This window comes from Salmo trutta, chromosome 38, assembly GCF_901001165.1.
Source record: "Salmo trutta chromosome 38, fSalTru1.1, whole genome shotgun sequence".
Lineage (NCBI taxonomy): Eukaryota > Metazoa > Chordata > Actinopteri > Salmoniformes > Salmonidae > Salmo > Salmo trutta.
In genome coordinates this window covers 10,940,723-10,963,176 of record NC_042994.1, presented here as the reverse complement: position 1 = coordinate 10,963,176, position 22,454 = coordinate 10,940,723, and the positions used below count along the sequence as shown (strand labels likewise).

The window sequence follows — 22,454 nt, the reverse complement described above, 5'->3', positions numbered from 1 at the left end:
AGGGAGAGGAGGGGGGTTTCTATACTAAAAGGTCCATTGGCAAAGTCTCCCCTCCATCGTTTTTAAATGGTTAAATTCTGGTTAAAAAGGCATTGTTATCCTCTGCTTGGAACAAGCAGAATAAAGTAGTAGCAAGCATGGTGGAAACCATTGACACACACCTCTCCTCTACACATTTTCATCTTCCTACTTCAACATCCAATAATGTACACTGAACAAAAATATAAAATGCAACATGTAAAGTGTTGGTCCCATGTTTCATGAGCTGAAATAAAATATCCCAGACATTCTTAATACGCACAAAAAGCTTCTCAAATTTTGTGCAGAAATTGGTTTAAAATCTCTTCTAGTGAGCATTTCTCCTTTGCCAAGATAATCCATCCACCTGATAGGTGTGGCATATCAAGAAGCTGATTAAAAAGCATGATCACTACACAGGTGCACCTTGTGCTGGGGACAAAAAAAAAAGGCCACTAAAATGTGCGGTTTTATTACAAAACACAATGCCACAGATGTCTCACGTTTTGAGGGAGAGTGCAATTGGCATGCTGACTGCAGGAATGTCCACCAGAGCTGTTGCCAGAGAATTTAAATGTTCATTTCTGTACCATAAGCCACCTCCAATGTTGTTTTTGAGAATTTGGCAGTACGTCCAACCGGCCTCACAACCGCAGACCACGCCAGTCAAGGACCTGAACATCCGGCTTCTTCAACTGCGGGACTGTTTGAGACCAGACACCCTGACAGCTAGTGAAACTGAGGAGTATTTCTGTTTGTATAAAGCCCTTTTGTGGGGAAGAACTTATTCTGATTGGCTGGTCCTGGCCCCCCAGTGGGTGGACCTATGCCCTCCCAGGCCCACCCATGGCTGCTCCCCTGCCCAGTCATGTGAAATCCATAGATTAGGGCCTAATGAATTTCAATTGACGGATTTCCATATGAACTAACTCTGTAACACTTTTGAAATTGTTGCATGTTGTGTTTATATTTTTGTTCAGTATACATCCGTCTTTCTACAGTTTGTGAGCAGCAGCGGTTTTGCACCTCTTTAATTTCTTTAGCAGTCTTTTACGTCTCTCTCTCTCTCCATTCAACATCAATACTACTACTAGCAAATAAATCGTAATGACACACACCTCTCTCCAACTTCCATCCACGTAATACCCATCTGTGTCTTAACAGAGAACAGTATACCATCAATGATAATCTCTCCTGATTATGGACAGACAGGACATGCAGACAGACAGTCTGAATTGGGCCAAAGCATTGGAGCTGAAAGCTTAAAGAGACTAGGTGTTTAACTTCAACCAAGTACTAATGTGTTCCCTGTGGTATGAGGGACACCCTTTAGTCACCCCAATAAAAGTATTTCAGCTTTGGCAGGAGTGGAGTGGTGGGAGGGAAACAGAGTGGTGGGGTCCCAGTTGAGTCCATCTTCAGATTGGAGAGGGCCCATTCATGGTCCAAGTCCCACTGGGCACCAGTGGTCCAAGTTACGGGTTAAGGGTCAGGGGTTAGAGCGGGGCTCTCCAACACTGTTCCTGGAGAGCTTTCCTGTAGGTTTTCAACCCTTGATGTAACTATCCTGATTTATTTGATAAACCAGCTAATTATTAGAATCAAGCATGGTAGATTAGGGTTGGGAAAATAAGTATTTAAGCTACAGTAGCTGCAGAAATTGCCCGACATCCAACTCTCATCTTCCACCTCCTCTTAGTTTTTGGACCCAGAGCCTGACTCTTCTCTCTCCTTTCCTCCCTTCCTCATAGTTCTTGGACCCAAAGTCTGTCTCTTTATCATTTTCCCTCTCCTCCTGTCAGCAGTCGGAGAGCTCGGAGTAGGTGTTCGAGTCACCTTCCGTTTTCCTCCGCTGGCGGACTGACTTCTCCTCATCCTAGAGGAACAACACACAGACAGTCACTACTAACAGTAGGGTGTGAGTGTGTGAGTGAGAGTCTATGATGTTGATATGGGGTCTGTGTTACACGTACCGCCTGGAAGACTCCGTTCTGGCCCCACTCTCCTGGGGAGAGGTCATCGAGTTCCTGTTCCCCCTCTTCCTCTTCCTCCTCCTCCTCTTCCTCCCCCTCCTCCTCCTCTTCTCTCACCGTGTCCATCCCGTCCTCCTCATACTCCGTCAGGCAGTCCGACTCGTCCCCCGCTGTGGGGGACACAGACACACTTATGCACTATGAAAGAGACCAGCTATACTGTAGCACAAGCAACAAGACTCAAGATTGCCATGTGATGCACTACATGACCAAAAGTATGTGGACACCTGCTCGTCAAAGATCTCATTCAAAAATCATGGGCATTAATATGGAGTTGAAAGTCACTGAGCTCTTTAGTAAGGACATTCTACTGCCAATGTTTGTCTGGAGATTTTATCCACCTGTCAGCAACGAGTTTGGCTGAAATAGCCAAATCCACTAATTTGACGAGGTGTCCACATACTTTTGTATATATAGTGTCTCTCTCCATGTATATTCTATCGTAAAGGAGCTACAATTTAAGTAAAGATACATTCAATATATTTTTTAAAGGTGACCAGGCCCGTATTCACAAATAGTCTCAGAGTAGGAGTGCTGATCTAGGATCTTTCCATATACATCTTTTTCATTATGATCTGAAAGGCAAACCTGATTGTAGATCAGTAATCCTACTCTGACAGGCTTCATGGACACTGGCTCTGGAGCGCTGACTATTATTTTATTGCAGGACACTTGGAAGAGTCAGGACACGGTAAAGAGGGAGACGGAGAGGAAGGGGAAACGCTCAAACCCTTATCGACGTTGGCAGTAGGGTTACTGCTCGACCAGACTTCGGTACATTTTCCACTTTATAATAGCCTCTTACCCTCAGCAGCATCAGCGTCGGGATCGACGTAGGTCTGGACCGGCTCAATCCTGGACACTATCTCAGCCAGGTCAGTGAAGTCTGACCCTGGACACGTACAGGACTGGAATACAAACAAGATAATGTCATTGTGTTAACGAGAATGTTAGAATTCGTGTAAAATGTAATAACAAACACAGCTTAAAACAAGAGAATGTCATGGGAATGTTATAATAACGTTAGGTAAATATTATGTTAGGAGAATGTCATAATGTGAAGACGGTTATAATAACGTTATAGAAATGTAACTATGTGTTAATGTAAAGTGGAGCAGCTGTGAGATGCTGAATGTAAGGTTTGTGACGTGTGTGTGAGTGACTCACGTCCGTCTTGGTCTTGCTGTCGTTGTAGTCTGCCGAGCGGTGGTCCTTGAGCATGTTGTCGATGATGTCACCACGGGCCCAGCCAGTGAAGAGCAGCTTGCCGTGCTGGTAGCCCACATCCTGACAGACAGAGAGGACAGGTTAGCCTGGGGTTACAGACCATGTGGTACAGTAACAAGCTACCGTAGCAATAGAGTCTGGTGGAGACCAAGCTACGAAGATGGTCTTTTACCGTGCGATTTGTTAGCTATGAACAGGAGACTGTATTTTACCAAACTTAATGTCAGCTGTTATCTAACATTTTATTTTCTCTAACAATTACATAACAAAAAAAGTGATCATGAATGTAAATAGACTTTGAACATATCCCAGAGCCTGCATAATGAGACGAGACAGAGAGAGAGAGGGGAGTTGAGAAGGAATTGTGGAACTCACGTAGATCTCATCAAACTTGCCGAAGTCCATTGTCTTGAAGCGGTCGATGGGTGGTCTGATGTACTCACAGTAGGCACTCTTCTTAACCACTTCCAGCTGACGTACACACGACACATAGGCCAGCCTGGACTGGATCTCTGCCATGTCTGGAACCTGGGTGGGTATAGACGATAGGGTGTGAGAATGTGTGTGAGTGTGTGCGCGTGTCGGTGTGTGGGGTCATGTGCGTTGATCATCATACCTTCACTTTCTCTGCCCAGGGGTTGATCCGTTTCCACAGCAACCACCAGCCCGACAGGCTGTCGCCGTAGTTACAGAGGTCCGTCTCGTCCTGGCTACCTACGTCGATGGCGATGACAGTCTTGGCGCCCATGTTCCTCGCGATGTCCGCTGTGGGACGTCACGTTGTGACACACACACGCACACACACACACACGAGCCGGCAGCAGGGACGATAAGGAAAACCCAGTCTGGGGTTATTGTGGTTATCTCCATAATAGGAACGTTGTCCTTCATATACTTTATTACCATATTCAAACTCACTCCACCAGAAACAGACATCCCAATTGGCTGGATGATCACCAACTAGATAATCACATCAAACTTCATTTAATTTCCAGTTTTATACAGTGCATCTACTCATATCGCCCTACTACACCAGAATTTTTTTTTTTTTTTTTTGATGGTCCCAATGTTTGGGTGAATTCTTATCTCCACCTTTTGTTCGTTCCTGCATTGTTGATAATGCAGCCTTGGTGTGTGTGTTTATGGTGCGAGTCCCAGAGAGGGTTTGAGACCAAGTACCCTGTGAAGGGTGCAGGTCTCACCAGTCCACTCCACAGTGTTGACCCAATGTGTTCAAGGAACTGGCAGGCAGCCTAGCTGTTTAGAGTGTTGGTCTAGTAACCCAAAGGTCGCCGGTTCGAATCCCCGAGCCAGAGAAAAATCAGTCAATGTGTCCTTGAGCAAGGCACTTAACCCTAAATTCTACTGTAAGTTGCTCTGGAAAACAGCATCTGCTAAATTACAAAAATGTTAAAAAATGAACCAAGCCTAAATTTTGAAGAGTTTAAACTTATATCATTAGCGTTAATTCTATGGGTACTAGCTATCTAAATCCATTATAAACACTAGATGGTTACTATGGCATTGCGCCTCTTCTGCCTATTAGAGTGAGAGACTAGTCATTGCTTTAGCCTGATAGACACTGGGTCCAACTCTGTGGATGTGTCCACCCAAATCATCAAATAATCACACGTATCGTAGACTTCTAAGCCACCCAACCATGTGGCACAAACCACAAGGAGATTCCACATCTAAATGAACCTAAATAGAGAAGGATGATGTTCAACTTCATCAGGTTTGTGAAACATGGTTTTGTGTTTCATTATTTTTCTTCTGCTCGCTGCAATGCCGACTTCCAAGAGGAGATAACAGTAGCATAGTAGAAGAGAGACATTTGAGTAGCATGCAGAATTGATTTATTTTTATTTTTTTCCAGTTGGAATGCAACAGGCAATCAATACACCCATTTGGTAGAACTCCCAAATTGGTAACATCCTATTGAATACCAGTTTGTTGAGGGGCATGATACTGCGTTTCGTATTCAAACTGGAAGGGAATGTACTGTCAGAGCCGACTGGTGTCTATAAGTCACTGATTTAGAAGCATGGGCTATTGTTTTGTTTTATGGAATTGAGAAAGCTAACTATATATTGTTTTTATGTTTCCTAAATCACAACTCTAACAACACCCCAATAATTTGAGGAATACGGTATGCCCCGCATCTTTAGATGTTCTCAGCCAGTAAGACACCAGGAAGCCTGACTGACAGACACATAGAATTGTGAAACTCTGTTGATTTAGTGCTGATTTAAAAAGCTTGTGGATACTGGACAATGGGATACTTTGTACCGCCAGTGTCCACCATCACTAACACACTTGACGCTCTGTGTTGTATTTTCTCCCATCTGATAGGAAAGATTGATCCCGAGCTGAAAGCATGTTACAGACCAATTTCAAATACACTACAGGGTTCATTTACATATTTGTTTTCCCTCTCAGTCAATTGCCTCTATGGCTATATTTTGAAAAGATTGTTGGCAAATTAAATTTGAACATTTTGACAATGGAAATGATTTGAACGCTCATTCCCACTGCTCAGATGGTAGAAAAAGCAACTGAATTCTGTCAAACTGTCATCTCCACTATCGTCAATGACAGCCCCTACCCATGGATGATCTCTCAACACCCCCCCCCAACTAAAATAACTCTGAAAATGTCCTACTACCCCTTCCCTCTGCCCTCTTTCCTGTTCTCCTCCTCATCTACTTGCCTGGCAGGTTGTTGATGTAGCCCCCGTCCATTAGCAAGTTGCCATCTTTGGGGTCGCAGAGGGGCGGCAGGTACCCTGAGAGGGTCATGCTCGCCCTCACATAGCGCCACAGTGACCCTGTGAGCCACACCCAGGGGGAGGGAGGGGATAACATCTCAATAATGTTGGCGTAACTTCTCAGGTTAGTCATGTGTTTTGGCAGCAGAATACGGCCCCAAACCAAAGGGATGCAATCCCAATTGGTTAACCCAGAGGTGGGTAACCGCCAAAGGGTTAGCCACGGGATGTGAATGTGGTGCTGCCCAACCTCTTAAATTGCTTCTGCATCCCCTGAAACACCTTACCATGCACAGAGACCTGTGTGTGTGTGTGTGTGTGTGTGTGTGTGTGTGTGTGTGTGTGTGTGTGTGTGTGTGTGTGTGTGTGTGTGTGTGTCAGGTCTAGGCACAGGGTACAGGGGTAAGGGTACAGCCACAGAGTATCGAGGGTTGGTTCGATCTCCAGACTCTGTCCCCAACCACAACCTTATGCTCCTTGTGAGTTAACCCTTGTGAAAGGTTATTGAGCCCAAGTGAAGCTTTTGCTTTTTGAACCATTTATAAAAAGTAGTGTGTTTTACAGCACTTGGTGAAAACGTACAAAAAGGGGAAGAAAACAAAATCACCAAAAATATAGGTATGAGGAACCTTTTTAAAACCTAGCCTTCAGTTCCCTGACTCTCCAACTAGACACAAGAAGCACTGGAGGTTGGTAGTCTGGTCACAGCAGTTGGAGATCTCTCAGACACTAGTGAACATGTTAGGGGCAACCAGCCATCCCTGCCCAGAGCTGTAGTCCTGTAATACCACTCCGGACCACCAGAGGGCAGGGGGAGGCTGGGCACTGCATGGATTGGAAGGAGAAGGAGCACCAGAAGGATGCCGCTGTGTGTGGAGTTTGAAGGTGACATACGAGACTGAAGAATTTGAGTGTGGAATCATTGAACTGAACTAGTTCTGGACTTATAAGTACTATCAAAACGCATAGTCACCATTTTCAGCCCACATTTAATTTGAGGCTTCAATCAATCCTTTCACTGACAAGAGTGATGGAACTGTATGTTCGTCTATGGGCATTGGTAGGATCCAGAACACTTTTGGCAACTCGCTAGAAAAAGCTAAAGGGAAACGGGTAGCATCAGCAACACAGTCATCAATATATATGTAAGAGTAAATATATAGATGTGTACAGTACACAGACACATGCACATACATGGGCAGGGGGAGGTGTAGCTGCTGGGGGGGGGGGGGGGGGGTGCAAATGGTTGACAGAAGCCATTCATAAGCACTGCTCGGTATGACGACATGGGATCAAGCGATGGACGAACGGACAGACAAACGGACACAGAAAAAAAACGACTACAGACCACAATCAAAAAAACAAACATGAAATTAGCCTACATGGTGATCTTCTCTGACCTCAACACAAAAGCTTTATTTCCCGACACCATAGGATCAGCTTCAAACCCGGAAGAGAACGCTACATGTTGTGTTCCTATAGCTAGGTCGATACGCAAAAACCTAGAACCTATGGACCTGCACTGACAAACGAGTGACTGAGAACCAAGCTTTAGGAAGTGGGAAACGACAAGCAGCAAGCTGCATGGAAAGGCCTTAGGGAAAAGCCTGTGTGCCATGCTCAGGAAAAAGCAGGCGAGTGAGTGTACACTTGGTGTGTAGTATACCAGCCAAGTGCAGGAGAACTTGGGAGATGAAGTGGAGCAGCATGGAGAACCAAAAACAGGGAGGGGGCGGGGCACCAAAAGCAGGACCATCATGCACCTCTCTGTCTGACCCATGGATATGTACCTGCATGAGCAAAGCCTCACTGCCAATCCAGAGGAATGGGGAGGGGCTTACTGACACTGGGGGGCAGGACAAAGCCAATTCGTAACTGACGTGTGTATGAGTGTGAACTATTGAAGCCAAATTGAATAGAGAAGTATTGGTGTTAAGAATGGGTGGTTCTGGGTGTAGGGGAGCGAAACATTGCATCCCCTCCACTCACATACCGAAATATACACTGTATTATTAGCCTAACTTTCCTTCCAAACCATGGGTTCCCAATGTCCGACTGGTCAGGTGGGGTTAAGGTGAGACGGAACATGAGGGGGAGGGAGTGGTTGATTGTCGGTTGTTTCAAGGAGCTTAAGGTAGAAGTTGCCCCTAACCCCAGATCTGGGATCAGATGACATAACCCCAATCCTAACATTAACCATCAGGTGGGTGAAAATAATATGACCCTGTATCAGTGGCCAGGAGCAACTTCTACAACTCCTTTTGGGGTTGAGACGGGTCGGGGTTTGAACTTTGAACTCTGACCTGGGACATTGTTAACATAGCAACCATCCACAAGCAGGTGGCCATCCTTGGGGTCGCAGAGGGGAGGTAAATAGGGGGTGTAGGAGGCACTCGCTCTAACATAGCGCCACAGCGAGCCTGTCAGAATGGAAGATGGAGAAGGGACATCAAACATGGACAGATAGCCCCACGTCACACACAGACAGAGAGAGAGACAGAGCCAGAGAAAGAGAGATAAGGAGTGAGACAAAGGAGAGAGGAGAGAGGAGGGTTCCAAATTGTCAGAAACGTTCCCAAAGTTCCCGTATTTGTTGGGGAAATTCCAGTTGAAGAATTCCCAGTTGATTCTGGGAATCCTCCAACCGGGATTTCAAAAAACTTGAGAACTTTGGAAAGTGTCCGTAATTTTGTAAAACCTAGGAGCAAGACAGAGCTAGAGATGGCCAGATATATAGAGAGAGTGAGGGACCGAAAAGAGCAGGAGACAAAGGGGCAAAACATGTCCAGAGCTCTCGACGTATTCAATCTAAAAACGTAAAATGACCTGAAATTGTATCTGACGTATACAATATAAAACCCTCAGTGAACATGGTCAGGTAACATAACGCATTGTTTCTAGAACTAAATAACCAGAGAGGCCAGTTCTAGAACTAAATAACCAGAGAGGCCAGTTCTAGAACTAAATAACCAGAGAGGCCAGTTCTAGAACTAAATAACCAGAGAGGCCAGTTCTAGAACTAAATAACCAGAGAGGCCAGTTTTGGAACCAAATAACCAGAGAGGCCAGTTTTGGAACCAAATAACCAGAGAGGCCAGTTTTGGAACCAAATAACCAGAGAGGCCAGTTTTGGAACCAAATAACCAGAGAGGCCAGTTTTGGAACCAAATAACCAGAGGCCAGTTTTGGAACCAAATAACCAGAGAGGCCAGTTCTAGAAGTAAATAACCAAAAAGAGGCCAGTTCTAGAAGTAAAACAGATAGCACAGACAGGACTGTAGATGACAATTACATTTTTTTTAAATACAGAAATAAAAATAACTAAATATTGTCACAGCATTAATATTACACTGAATTTCAAACTAATAGTTAAAATGGTGTCAACCATTTACTCTCCTAAACCACTCAAAAGTAACCATGAACACCGGTACCATGTATTAGTTCAGAAACCTCATTGGAAAATGGAGACCTTCATACACTGAGTGCACAAGACATTAAGAACACCTGCTCTTTCCATGACATAGACTGACCAGGTGAATCCAGGTGAAAGCTATGACCCCTTATTGATGTCACTTGTTAAATCCACTTCAATCAGTGTAGATGAAGGGGACGAGACAAGTTAGAGAAGGATTTTTAAGCCTTGAGACAGCTGAGACATGGATTGTGTATGTAAGTGCCTTTGAACGGGGTATGGTAGTAGGTGCCAGGCGCACCGGTTTGTGACAAAAACTGCAACGGTGCTGGGTTTCATGCTAAACAGTTTCCCGTGTGTATCAAGAATTGTCCACCACTCAAAGGACATTCAGCTAACTTGACACAACTAAGGGAAGCAATGGAGTCAACATGGGCCAACGTCCCTGCGGAACGCTTTCAACACCCTGTAGAGTCCATGACTCGACAAATTGAGGCTGTTCTAAAGGCAAAAGGTGTTCCTAATGTTTTGTACACTCAGTGTATTTCTACTCTTTCCCAGGCTATCAACAGGCACTTATCAACAGCCACAGTCATCCTGTTTGGTGTTTTGTTTAGAGCGTAAGAGCTATTATTAGCTTGGTTAGATAGATAGCAGCCGACAACAAACAAGAAAATTACTACGGAGAAAGGGATCGAGAAAGAGAGAAAGAGAGGAGACCAGTGAAAGAGAGGAGACCAGTGAAAGAGAGAAGTAAGAGTTAGAAAAAGAACAAAAGGAAGATCCATCTACAAGCCAGGGAGAGTTAGCTAGCACACACACACACACACACACAACGCAGGACCTATAAACTTGATGGCTATGACCATACTCTAAAAGCCGCCATATTGAAATTAAGCTACAGGTCTTGCAATTAGCGTAACATAAAAAAATAAAAGACTAAATGATGCTACATTTACACAACGTCAAAGAGACTAACATTCATTGGTTGGCTTATGGAAACATGGGGTGTTGCATAAACCAAATAGTGCCACCACGAACACATAAAGTCCTTGTGTTACGAATGCGCCAACGGTGTAACTTCCTATGTTGGAAAACCCTGAGGTTGGTGTTAAAAAAATCTGCCCACTTACTCTGAGCTTCAGACATTGCGCTCTGGCCATGTGTGGTGTAGGCTACGGGTGAAGTTCTCTAGGTACAGATCTAGGATCAGCTTCCCCTCCCCCAATACTAAACTTAACCATTATTGGGGGAAATACATAACTGACCCAAGATCAGCGTCTAGGGGCAACTTCACTCTATTTCTGTGTGTAAGCCTCCAGTAATGGAAATTTAGAGCTGTATGAAAGAAAAGCACATTGGGAGAAACTACGGGAAGCGAGGGAGGGATGGAGGGAGAGGCGTTAGGGTGCGGAGGGGTAAAGCAAATGAAGAGTGTTCTGGATCCTACTTGTTGACGCGGACAGGGGTGGAAGGATCAGCGACTAGCACACTACGTCTATAGTACACTAGCCTGGCCCCAGATCTGTTTGTGCCATCTACCCAACAATGACCATAGGAGATGGCAAGATGGCAAAACACATCTGGGACCAGGCTAATAGTAAGCCTATACAGTAGATGGTGAAAGTGTCCCCATATAAGCAAATGAACATTAGGGAAGTCACTGTGGCATGGTTTGTTGTTGTTTTAAAGACACGTTTTAAACATAAAACAGATGTGAGAAAGGTAGGAGGAATAACCTGAGAAAGAGAGCAATAGAGATGAGTAGTGCGAGTGTACTAGGCTGCGTCAACAGGAAGTGACATCACACTAGGGAGGAGGAAGGTGGTCGCTAAAGAGAGAGAGTGTCATAAAGCTTTGCTCTCGCCGTTAGTAAACATGCCAAGTGCAGACAGGCATTGAAGATATAACTGGAGGACCCCACAATCTTATGACACCCCAAATCCAGGATCAAGGAGGACTCATTTGCTACATTTGCCTATGTGGCCTAAAATCAGTACATACATAACATGAAATAATATAGATTACTTTCTTTAAATGCCTTTGCTCTTACAAACTAGTGGACATTACCGGTGATAACGAATGCATGCAACATGTACTAAGACTGGATTTGGGGGGGTAGGTTTCCTTCCACAAGTCAAAAGGTGTGGCCTTTGACCCCAAGAGGTCAGCAGGGGTCATACCCCCAGCCTCTAGGACTATTCTAGCTACAGTTAGTGGTTGTGCATTTCTCACTCAGTCATCACATACATAAACAATCCATATATTAAGTGTCAGTCAGTCAACGGAGGAACATATTAAACAAGCAGGGAAAAGAGGATTTTGCTCTAGCATACCAGCTGTATGACCTCCCTATTAGTATTATACAGCTGAAACGCATGCAGAATCTAACCAATTTATCTAAAACGCCAAATTATAACAACACCTAGGTATCTTAAGATGAATGCACTAACTGTAAGTCACTCTGGATAAGAGTCTGCTAAATGACTAAAATAAATAAAAATGTATATGTACAATTAAGGGCTGGGATTTTAGTCCCATAACCTATACTCTGATTCAGTTAAACCAGGGTGTTCTAATCTAAATGATCTAGCTGTCATCATCAAACGCCGAATGACATTAGGAATGCATGATCATGTCAATCCCACGTTAGTTCTCGGTCATATTGGACCATACCAGCGTGAGTGGATTGAGTTAAATAGTGTTACATATGGAGTATATATCTAAATAAAATACAAATCTAACATGTGTTTGTCTGACTGCTTGAGAGTTATCCTAACAGCTATCCAATTTCTACTCAAAATCCCGCAGAACTAGGACAATTACTTCTGTAGTGGGGTCAAGACAACTTCGAAATCTAGTCGTCCATTTCTAAACAGCGATAGAGCAGAGATAGGGAGGGGCCAGCGGTTAGCTGCCTGTCACTCACCGTCTTGGTGCACACGCATGGCGGACGCCGTGATGTCAGTAGTCACGTTGAAGTAGGGCAACCACAGGTCCTGATGGTTACATAGACCACACATTCCATATGAATTGGAATAAGGAACGGTCAGAAGGATATATATTATGTAGAACAAATATGCCTCTTCAAAATGTGGAGTAGGTATCAACGTCTGCTCTATTCAAGACATTTCTATCTTCAACAGTTCACAAGGTTTGCCTACTGAACGTGGCCCAGTTTCCTTCACAGACAGACATCTCTAGTAGCACTGACAGACAGTGTGACCTCTCACCTCAGCCTGCTTGTCCTGGAACACTTTGGAGATGCTGGTGTTGAAGGCGGCGCCGGTGAACATTGAGGTGATGGGATAGGTCAGGTCAAGGATGGTTTTGAACACGGAGTTCATCGCCTGTAGGGAGGGAGGGAAGGAGGTTAATAATGAGCGTGTCTGAGATCGACATTTCAGTCGGAACTGCACAGAATCCCTGATCCACAAATCACCTTGCGTCCCACATGACCACTCATTATGTGATCAACACGAGTGATTCTGTGTCTCGCCATGCTCAAACTGATCCCCTCTAATACACTACATGTCACCTGACAAAGGAATGTGCCAAATGGTCAGATATAGGAACAAGAGAAGTGCATGATGGTATAGCGGAGGGAGGATCAGACCTTGGACCACTCTCGGGCTCTCTGCTTGGTGCGCACCGCACTCCTCTCCTCGGCGTACAGCGCCCCGATGAACGACCCGATGGACGTCCCGCCCACGATATCGATGGGAATCCCTGCCTCCTCCATGGCCTTGATCACTCCCACGTGGGAGCAGCCTCTGCAAGAGTGACAGAGACAACAACCAATCAGAGAGGAGGAAATTCACTGTCTGTTTGAGGACTCCATTTCTTCCACTTCTTTCATTAATTTGAAAAGATCTGAAAGAACTTGACTAATTCGAGACTACAGATACACTGAAGGACATTAATGTTACAAGAAATCTTGATAATAATCAACAGAAGACAGGACTTCTCATGCAAAGAGCTGTGGTCCCATGACTGTCATTGAAAACATGCCTTTGATGATGTCGATAGTGTGGAGTAAAGCATGTACTACTTGATCATCTACAAACGAGAGTCTAGCACAAAAGAGAGGTGTTCCTATAAAAACTAACTCCACTGACCTGGCTCCTCCTCCTCCCAGTACCAGAGCGATGCTGTTCCCAGTCAGTACCCGGGCCAGCCGAGAGAAATCACTGTGTCTGTCCGCTGTCTTCTCAAACACCTTCTCATACACCTCCCTCTGCCCCCCCCCCCAAACACACACACACACACACACACACACACACACGTCGATTTCAGATGATAACCTGAGCAATTTGTAGGCTTCCACACACTTGAAACTAGAGCTTGTCCAACAATTCAGACTTGGGCCTGGTTAGCGACAGTTGCTATCCACCAAAGCGCTGTAAGTGGTTGGTAAGCTTGTCAATGGATCATTTCCCTAAAACGACCCAGGCTGGGTTTCCCAAAGCCTTTGTAGCTAAAGCACTATGTTATTCCTCTTGAAAACCAAAACTCATGTTACTCGTAGAACAGCAAAGTGCTTCAATTTGAACCGTCACTCCGTGCAAGATAAAACTAAAAAAGATATCGATTGGATTAAGAGGACATGCTCAACAGGCTATTAAAGTATCCATAAAACCTTTTCTTGCAAACAGACTAGCCTCCTATCTTACCACATCGTCAGAGCTCTCTTTACAACTGTCCTCATCCTCAATCTAATGGAGGAACAATCAGATGTGAGCAAAGGTCGGTGTGTAACGAATGAATAAACGAATGAAAGAAAAACAACAAAAAAACAAACGAAAGTTAGAAAGAGAAGAAGTAAAAAAAGAAGTCATGGCATCTCCCCGGGGAGTCGCACCAGTTTTGAGGGGCTGCGTCGTGAGAAGACCCGGCGGGGGCAGCGGAGGTGGAGGTGTCCAGAGCACCAGCTCCTCATGTTGAGCCACTCTACGGTCCTGGAGGGCCCCGAGCCGTCCTCTTTATGGAGCAGCACCAGCTGTTTCAGAGCCCTCACCGCGGTGTTCTCCAACATCTGCTCTAACTAGAGGAGGGAGAGAGAGAGAGAGAGAGAGGGAGAGAGAGAGAGGGAGAGAGAGAGAGGGAGAGAGAGAGAGAGGGATGGTTAGATACAGTACTGAAGATAAGATGCAGTCATAACTAGACTGCTTTAAAAAAAAAAATCTCCACAAATAAATGTAACTAGGCAGCTTGTAAGTAGAGTAGCTTCATAGGTCAACCAATCCTCCAAATACTAGCAACACATCCTCCAATTGAGCCCCACCCAAATCAACCTCCAGCTCTTCACCCCTGTCCCTCCTACCTGTCCCAGTGCAGGTTCCTGTTCACCCAGACCCACGATGAGGATGCAGTCAGCCTGTCTGATGCAGCGCTGGGTCCAGGGGGTCATACTGCTGTCTGTCTGGTACAGGACTATCCTGTTGATGTCCTCCTGCTGGGCCAGCCAGCCAGACAGACGGTACTCATGGATACTGTTACGAGGGGAGAACGAGAGTAAACAACAACCAACTGATATGGATACTGCAGAGGAAGAGAGGAAGAAGAGAGGATAAAAACGGACTTATCCAGAGCGGAGGCCCCCAGTCGCTCTCTGATGATGTCACTGGTCAGCAGCAGGGTAGGTCCTACACATCAAGGACACATAGAAATATGTTTAATTTTTCAGAGAGAACAATTTATGTATATAAAACAGAATAGCACAGTCGCTCAATGTAACAATTTAGTTAAGGAACAGTATAGAACAACTTTATTGTCCACAGAATCTACTCACATTAGGCAGATGTTTCATATTAGTCAGTAGTGATTACAAGACCTTCAAGTCATAGTAAGGTTTGATTGACAGTTGCTATGCTAGTCTCTAGAGGTGTGTACCTATGGCGCTGAGGGCATGGCTGAGCTCCAGGTTGAAGGCGTTGATTGGCACCTCGTCACAGATGGGCAGTACGGCCACAGTGGACAGGTTACTGGCCGGGTTGGTGACGTCAGGGCTGGATGCTACGCTGGACAGGCCGAGGGCAGAACCTGGAGAAGTACGGGGTGAGAGAGAGAGAGAGAGTGTAATACATGGCTATATCTAGAGGACAAAGAGGGCAAGTGTGTGTGTGCATACAGTACATGCCTGTGTACTTGTGGGTGTGTGTCTCACACACACACACACACTCACCTGAGAATGGTCCGCGGGCCTGTTGCAGGTTCCCCAGGATCTTCTGTCCCAGCAGGTGGATCAACCTGGTGACCACCTGTGGGTACCTCCTCTTGATGTTGTTGAGCGTTCCCTCTGGTAGCTTGACCAGCTCTGTGTCTCTGACGGCGTGGACCGTGGTGGCTCTGGGCTGTCGGGTCAGAGCCTCAACCTGGAGAAAACAGGAGGAGATAGTAAGAGCTCCAAAATCATTTGATTTAAAAAAGGTATAGCGTCCCCAATGATCTAATACAATCCACACACACACACACACACACACACACACACACACACACGTCTAATATAAATAAATTAGGTTGACTTTATTCTGAATATTAGCTTTATAAACTAATATAGTAACAACATATTCTGCCTTCACATAGAAGACCAGAACGATGACAGCTGTAGAAATGGGCCAAAGTCTCACCACTCCTATGAGGTCTCCTCGACCATACTCTCCTACCAGCTCCTTCTTCCCGTTAGCTTTACGTATAACAGAACGTAGCCGTCCATTCAGAACTATGTAGGTGCAGTCCGACTGGTCATCCTGCCTGGAGATAGGACGAGAGGAGGTGGAGAACAGCCACTTCAGTTATCAGACCCCCCCACCCCCCCCAAAAAAGAGTTGTTTGGTTTCAGGACAGTGTACATTTGAGCGTGTCTGTGCAAGGCTAGAGTTTGAAACGTGTCAAAGAAAAATACCCTCAGATAGGGGATATTGTCAGTCAGAAAAAGTTTGCCTGCTTGTAATAAGAACAAACTCACTAATACAGATTTTCTGGTCAAATTAAAAATACCGTCATAAGAGAAGATTTGTCCAGATACCTATAGAGGGCTCTGCCGGCCTCCACAGCCATCCAGTCTATGGCGAAGTCCATCTGTCTGACGAAGGGGGACATGCGGATGGCTACGGTGTGGGCTGCACTCAGAACCACACTGGGCTGTTCTCTCATGATCCTAAAGACAGGGGGCAGCACAGAGCACACCAGATTAGGAAAAACATACAGACATGGAGAGGCAGTCACTATGCTTAAATATCACAGGAAATGATAAACAAAGCTAGGGTTAGGAGAAGTGTTTGCCACCTTCGTCTTTTCTACCATGACCAGATAGATAGTAATAACCAGCATCTTATCAACAGTGAGACAGTTGTGACATAGAACGAGAAATGCATGTTTGGAACTGAAGCCAACCTACTTGTAACAGATGGTTTAATAGTCAACAGTCAGTGACTACTGGTATATTTAAATTTCACGTAATCATTCAACAACCTGGATTCCTCTACTTCTAAACCCGAGTTAGGCTTATACTAAATGTTCCAGCTTAATGCCCAGACTGTGAACTATACCCCTTTCACACAGAAGCCTGTGTGAAAGGGGTTAGCCTGTTCCTGGAGTGCCACGGGTACAGCAGGATGTTGTTCCAACCAGGTACCACACCTGACCAACTGAGCGAATTGATCAGTTCAGCGCCTAAATTCAACACAGCTGGTCTTCCAGGCCGGTTAAATCAAAAACAGGAAGTGCCTGCGGCGCTCCAAGACCAGGCTTGCCTACCCCCCCGCTTTAGTCTCTCTCTAGTCTGGTCTCTACTAGACACCCACTCGTAGAAGTCAGACTTGGAGATCTTGAGGAAGGTGCAGTCTCTGTTGGCCTTGATGGTGAAGATGAGGGGTTCTCCAGTCAACACGGCCAGCTGGCCCACCATCTCACCCGGCTGGGTGACAAACAGACACACCGCATCCTGCTTGCCGATCATCCGCTGGTACACGTGGAGGCAGCCGGACAGGACGAAGTGGAGACTTACATCCTGAGAGGAGAAGAGGGAGTTCAGATTTCAGGTCTCATGTTTTGTTTTTGTGTGTTTAGAGGGGTTGAAGAGAGGAGAGTAGAGGGGGTAAGGAGCTGGGGAGGGGAGAATAAAGTGTATGGAAAAGAGAGGGATTTAGAGGGGAAAGAAGTCAAGGAAAACATTAAGGTATGATAGGAATCTGAGATATCAAAAATCTATAATGTTTTGGAGACGTCTCCCTCATAAAATTGGGGGATTAAACAGTCAGGTTGGCATGTATTGTCATGACGATGTAGACAATTTTGACTTTGCAGCTGGCCCATCTAGCGGAAATCGCTCAGTTCTGCCTCCATGGCAAGATTTATGATAAACGTCAACCTGAATTAAAACAGAGGAGAGGACAGAGGGAAGACATCTCTCCAAGCCTCAGAAAAGTACCTGGTCTCCTTGTCTAGCCAGCACAGTTCCTGCCTTGGCGTGGTGCAGAGTCACTCTCCCATTCAGCAGAGCAGGGTCCTGGCAAAAGAAGGAAAAAGAACAGAACGAGAGAAAGAAAGAGTGAGACAGCGATAGAGGGAGGGAATGAGGAAACGCTCTTGGTGGTGAAACAACGTCTGGATTCCCCTTTTGCTCTCCTGGGCTGCAAAGCAAGAGGGTTGGCAAATATACGGACGGAGACAGAACTTTCGATATGGTACATTTCAGATGCTCGGTTCCAACCATAACAGTAGATTGTGAAATGGAACTGTAATCATTTTAGATAAAAGCAGTCAGAGGAAGAAAGTGCTGCTTGATGTCCAGTATGGAGACATGTTTTGAAAAGGGGGAAGTGCTACTTGAACTTGTCCAATAAGAATACTTCAGGCTTTGCATTTCAAAATATATTGTCTAGACATGGTACATTAGCCCAAAGGACAAAGTAGATAGTACATGGTCAGTAGATGGTTGCTAAGGTCACTAAGCAGTAGTTAGTACTAACCTCGATCCTCATGAGTTTGAGGAGCTCCTTCAGGGCCTCCTCGAACAAGGCAGGGCTGGGGCGACCGGGGACGGGTCCTGGTCCTGGTGAGAACTGGTTGTCCGGACCCCCTTCCTCCTCGGGGTACAGGTACACCCCCGACGGCACCTCGTCTACGGTCACCCTCCTCTCCCGCTGGTCCTGGGAAAGGAACAGAAAACATGGAGGGACATGAATGTCAATTACAGTACACTGTGCCTGGTCTACTTTGAAGTGCAGATCTGTGATGTACAAAGATAAGAGTTAGTGGTCTACTTTGAAGTGCAAATGTGTATTTTAGTGCACTAGGATGACTGTTAGTGAATAGATAAACTGTTGAATTACAAAAAAATGTCTGTTTTGATTTTATTTCAAATGTAAATACATATTCTAAGATGTCACTAACATCCAATCTTGTGTGTGTGAGCACGCGTGTATACTGACCCGTGAATAGGTGGGTGGTGTGTTGCCGTCCTCAGCGGAAACGGAGACCCGTCCCCTCTCGTAGGCCATATCGAAATCCGACCGCAGATTCTTCTGCATGCCTGTGTGTACACACACACACACACACACACACACACACACACACACACACCACAGAAATCATGTTAACACAAACACGTGTAAATGCCACTGTCAAAAACCTGAGAAGCAACAGAGATGAAGTTACATACTAAGAATGCAGATGTTACCATACGGACAGAGAGAAAAGAATGGGAGAGGACAGAGAGAGGGATCGAGAGACCGACAGAGAGAGGGATCGAGAGACCGACAGAAAGAGGTACTCACCGGCGATGTCTACAGGCATGGAGATGGTCCTGCTGAGGGTTGGTGGGACTGTGGCTCCATCCTTCCCAGGATCTGGTGCGTCCTTCACGGCGGCCTCGCGGTCCTCCACGGGCACGGTCAGGCTACCGAAACGCTTGCCGTGGCGCTGGGGGCTGGTGCGGGGCACGGGGTGGGGGGACAGGGGCAGCAGGCGCAGGAGCTGCATCTCCTATAGGGAGGGGAGGACAGAGGCATGGGAGAAAGAGAGAGAGAAGAGGTTAGGGTCAATGAAGACAGGCTAGCGTTGAATTACCATCGTTATAATTACCAGGTCAGCATTGAAAAGTGATTAGCGTTAGCGTTGAATGACTCAATCGTCATGAAAACAGCATGTCTGATGTAGCTTCAGCTAATGAAGTAGCATTCCTGGTAGATGAAGTAACAAACAGAATGTTCATGTGTGGGTGCGTGTATGTTTGAGGATCTGGGTGGTATGATGAATCGTGGCGCTGTGTGTGTGTGTGTGAGTGTGTGTGGGGCGCTTGACTCACATGGCTAAAGAGCTCGTTGGTGAGCCCTAAGTAGTTGTGCAGCGCCAGAACGGTTACTCTTTGGAGACGAACCATGATGATCTGCATGAGAAGACAGAGGGAGGAAAAGGTCCCGTGAACATCTAGAGAAAAACGCACATCCACACCTGGTGACAAACACAAACACACACCAGCTTACCTGGACAACCCGCACCAGGCTCTCAGGGTACTTCTCAAAGATGGAGAGGAAAGCCTCAACAGGTAGACGCAGTACGGTGGACACCTCAGCCGCCCGCGCCGACACCGTTCTGTACGGCTTCTGGTGTCCCTGAAACACACACACAGTGATAAGGTTCACTCACACACACGCTCTTAGAATATACTGTAATATACTGTGTTGGGAGTGGTTTTCACATGCTAGCTAGGTGTACCTGAAACAAACACAACGACAAGGCTCTTTCATCACTGTCCTATTTATTTAACTAGGTAACTAGGAACAAATTCTTATTTTACAATGCCGGCCTATCCCGGCCATTGCAGTGACTTGGGTGAAGCCTTTTTAAAAATGTCCCTGTGACCCACGCACTAACAAAAAAACTGAACTACTCAAAAAAATGTTTATAGTCACAAGCCAAGAAGAGGGAACTAGCAGAACCCACCAGCAGAAACCATTGCTTTAGAGACGTTTTCCACTTCCTTTTGTCAGCCGTAAAGCAAGGGCTCCAGGATATGTGTGTCAGGTAGTTTTCCTGTCTAAAGTCTAAATATAGGAGTTACATGCCAGCTACCAAATCCTCTTGACTCTAAAAGGGTCATGTGTTTAATAGTTCACTGTATACTTATAGAAAAAAAAAAAATCCACCAAGAGTAAAAGCGCACTTAAGCCACACTTGTCATATCATAGTGCTGCATGATAAACATTAAATTGCGAAATCATCATGACTTTGATATGATTCAACTTTGGAGGCTATGATTCAACGCTAGATTTCCCTGACTTGTTCCTTGACTAAGTTCAAAGTTCTGACTGAAACGTGATAGGGACAGACAAAGGGGTGACTCAAACAAGAAACGACACGTGCATGGTGATTTAGGGAGTGTGGAATGCGGGACAGGAAGTGGGCGTGTCTTACGGTGATGACGTCCAGGATGCTGAGGAGGCTGTGGACACTGTCTCCGGGGTACACCTCCTTCACCACACCGTCCTTGCCGTCCTAAAAACACACAGGGGTAAAACAGAGTATGTGGCTCAGTTGATAGAGCATGGTGTTTGCAACGCCAGGGTTGTGGGTTCGATTCCCACGGGGGGCCAGTACGGAGGAAAAACAAAATGTATGAAAATGTATGCATTCACTACTGTAAGTCGCTCTGGATAAGAGCGTCTGCTAAATGACAAATGTAAATGTAAAACAAAAAGGCACATACATTTTTGTGTTTCAAAAAAAAAAGCACTGAAAAACACAGGCAAACAGTACAATTGACAGTTATCTTGAAAACATTCAGTTCATGTTAAGTCATTCCAATCTTTGCCCAAATGCAAGTTCATCGTGGCCATAACTATCTAAATTCAGAGATCATTCCATTTGATCCTTTTCCTCCATATTGGGATAATCTGACTCAAACACTAATAGGTGCTAATCATTATTTAATGACCTACAAGAGAGTTAATTGTTAGAGAACTGTAAGCCCTTTATGAGTTCCTGTTTACTCGTTAGCATGGATGGAGGCACAATTGTACAGAAGGCAACAACAAAAAAACTAAAATGTAAATGTCTGGCCATTTGTGTATATGAGAAACACACACAGGTGCACAGACACGCATACACACACACACACTCTCCCTCACCATTCCAGTAAGGCACAGTTCTAGTTTTCCGTCCTGCACCACGTAGATGCTGCTGTCAGGCTGGCCCGGTCTGAAGACGTACTCTCCCTGTTGGAACTGCAGGAACACCATGTGTTTACACAGCTCCAGGAACAGAGGCTTCTCAAAGTGGCCCAGCACACTGCAAGGGGGATAGAGATGGAGAGATTACTACACACACATTTGCGCACACACAAAAAAGGTGACTGACTGACCTACGTATCACCTTGCATCATTAATAACTACTCAATATTATCTGAAGATCAGTGAGTCACAATTTACCCATGATACATGGTGTTTTGATACTCGAACACACACACACACACACACACACACACACGTCTCCTCCATATAGATAAGGACTCCACAACATCTTAACGCACACAGAGTACACTCTACACTCTACACACAAACTCGGAGAACTCCCTACGTACCGGACGTTCTTGAGCATGTAGAGCACCTCGGAGGGCAGGTGGGAGTTGGCCACGTCAAACTCTGTAAGGTCGGCCTCCAGCACTGAGGGAGGAGGCTCCTTAGCTACCAGGGTGGGCACTTCCTTCTTAAAACGCAGAATCCTGGAGGGAGGAGAGGGATGGAGAGCAGGATGAGAGAGCGGGAGGACAAATGTATAAGAGACTATTGTTCTCTATTCTGTAGTCACTAAGTTCGTTAGCATCATGAATTAGAGTAGACAGGGTAAACCGTGTTCACACACTTTTTGGCAATGTTGAGCATTTTCTGCTTCTTTTTAAGTCGTGGGCGTGTGGAAGAGGCTGTGCCCACCAGGGAAGAGGTGGACTGGGACACCTGTGAGAGCAAGAGGTCAAAGGTCAACTAGGGCAAAAAAA

The 22,454-nt window shown here is 45.6% G+C and overlaps 1 protein-coding gene across 8 annotated transcripts in view; it reads right to left on the bottom strand.

Annotated features, from left to right (window-relative positions):
- Positions 1–1,019: 1,019 nt before the first annotated feature.
- LOC115178520 (neuropathy target esterase-like) overlaps positions 1,020–22,454 on the bottom strand; it is a 37,070-nt gene continuing 15,635 nt past the window's right edge. For 3 of the 8 annotated variants that reach the window (XM_029739751.1, XM_029739750.1, XM_029739755.1), the window contains 31 exons: positions 22,322–22,413; positions 22,041–22,181; positions 21,589–21,748; positions 20,876–20,956; positions 19,945–20,073; positions 19,767–19,847; positions 19,237–19,444; positions 18,892–18,992; positions 18,430–18,609; positions 17,889–17,966; positions 17,263–17,468; positions 16,485–16,616; positions 16,087–16,210; positions 15,642–15,831; positions 15,350–15,499; positions 15,039–15,102; positions 14,781–14,949; positions 14,319–14,501; positions 14,131–14,172; positions 13,576–13,694; positions 13,074–13,230; positions 12,691–12,807; positions 12,387–12,456; positions 8,349–8,465; positions 5,989–6,105; positions 3,895–4,043; positions 3,654–3,806; positions 3,219–3,338; positions 2,857–2,959; positions 1,992–2,161; positions 1,020–1,894 (listed from right to left, as the gene is read on the bottom strand). In XM_029739751.1, coding sequence (XP_029595611.1) covers positions 1,817–1,894; positions 1,992–2,161; positions 2,857–2,959; positions 3,219–3,338; positions 3,654–3,806; positions 3,895–4,043; positions 5,989–6,105; positions 8,349–8,465; positions 12,387–12,456; positions 12,691–12,807; positions 13,074–13,230; positions 13,576–13,694; positions 14,131–14,172; positions 14,319–14,501; positions 14,781–14,949; positions 15,039–15,102; positions 15,350–15,499; positions 15,642–15,831; positions 16,087–16,210; positions 16,485–16,616; positions 17,263–17,468; positions 17,889–17,966; positions 18,430–18,609; positions 18,892–18,992; positions 19,237–19,444; positions 19,767–19,847; positions 19,945–20,073; positions 20,876–20,956; positions 21,589–21,748; positions 22,041–22,181; positions 22,322–22,413 — 3,981 coding nt within the window. In that variant the 3' untranslated portion in view covers positions 1,020–1,816. The remainder of the gene's footprint in view (positions 1,895–1,991; positions 2,162–2,856; positions 2,960–3,218; positions 3,339–3,653; positions 3,807–3,894; positions 4,044–5,988; positions 6,106–8,348; positions 8,466–12,386; positions 12,457–12,690; positions 12,808–13,073; positions 13,231–13,575; positions 13,695–14,130; positions 14,173–14,318; positions 14,502–14,780; positions 14,950–15,038; positions 15,103–15,349; positions 15,500–15,641; positions 15,832–16,086; positions 16,211–16,484; positions 16,617–17,262; positions 17,469–17,888; positions 17,967–18,429; positions 18,610–18,891; positions 18,993–19,236; positions 19,445–19,766; positions 19,848–19,944; positions 20,074–20,875; positions 20,957–21,588; positions 21,749–22,040; positions 22,182–22,321; positions 22,414–22,454) is intronic. The other 5 variants (XM_029739753.1, XM_029739757.1, XM_029739756.1 and 2 more) reach the window with 5 other exon arrangements.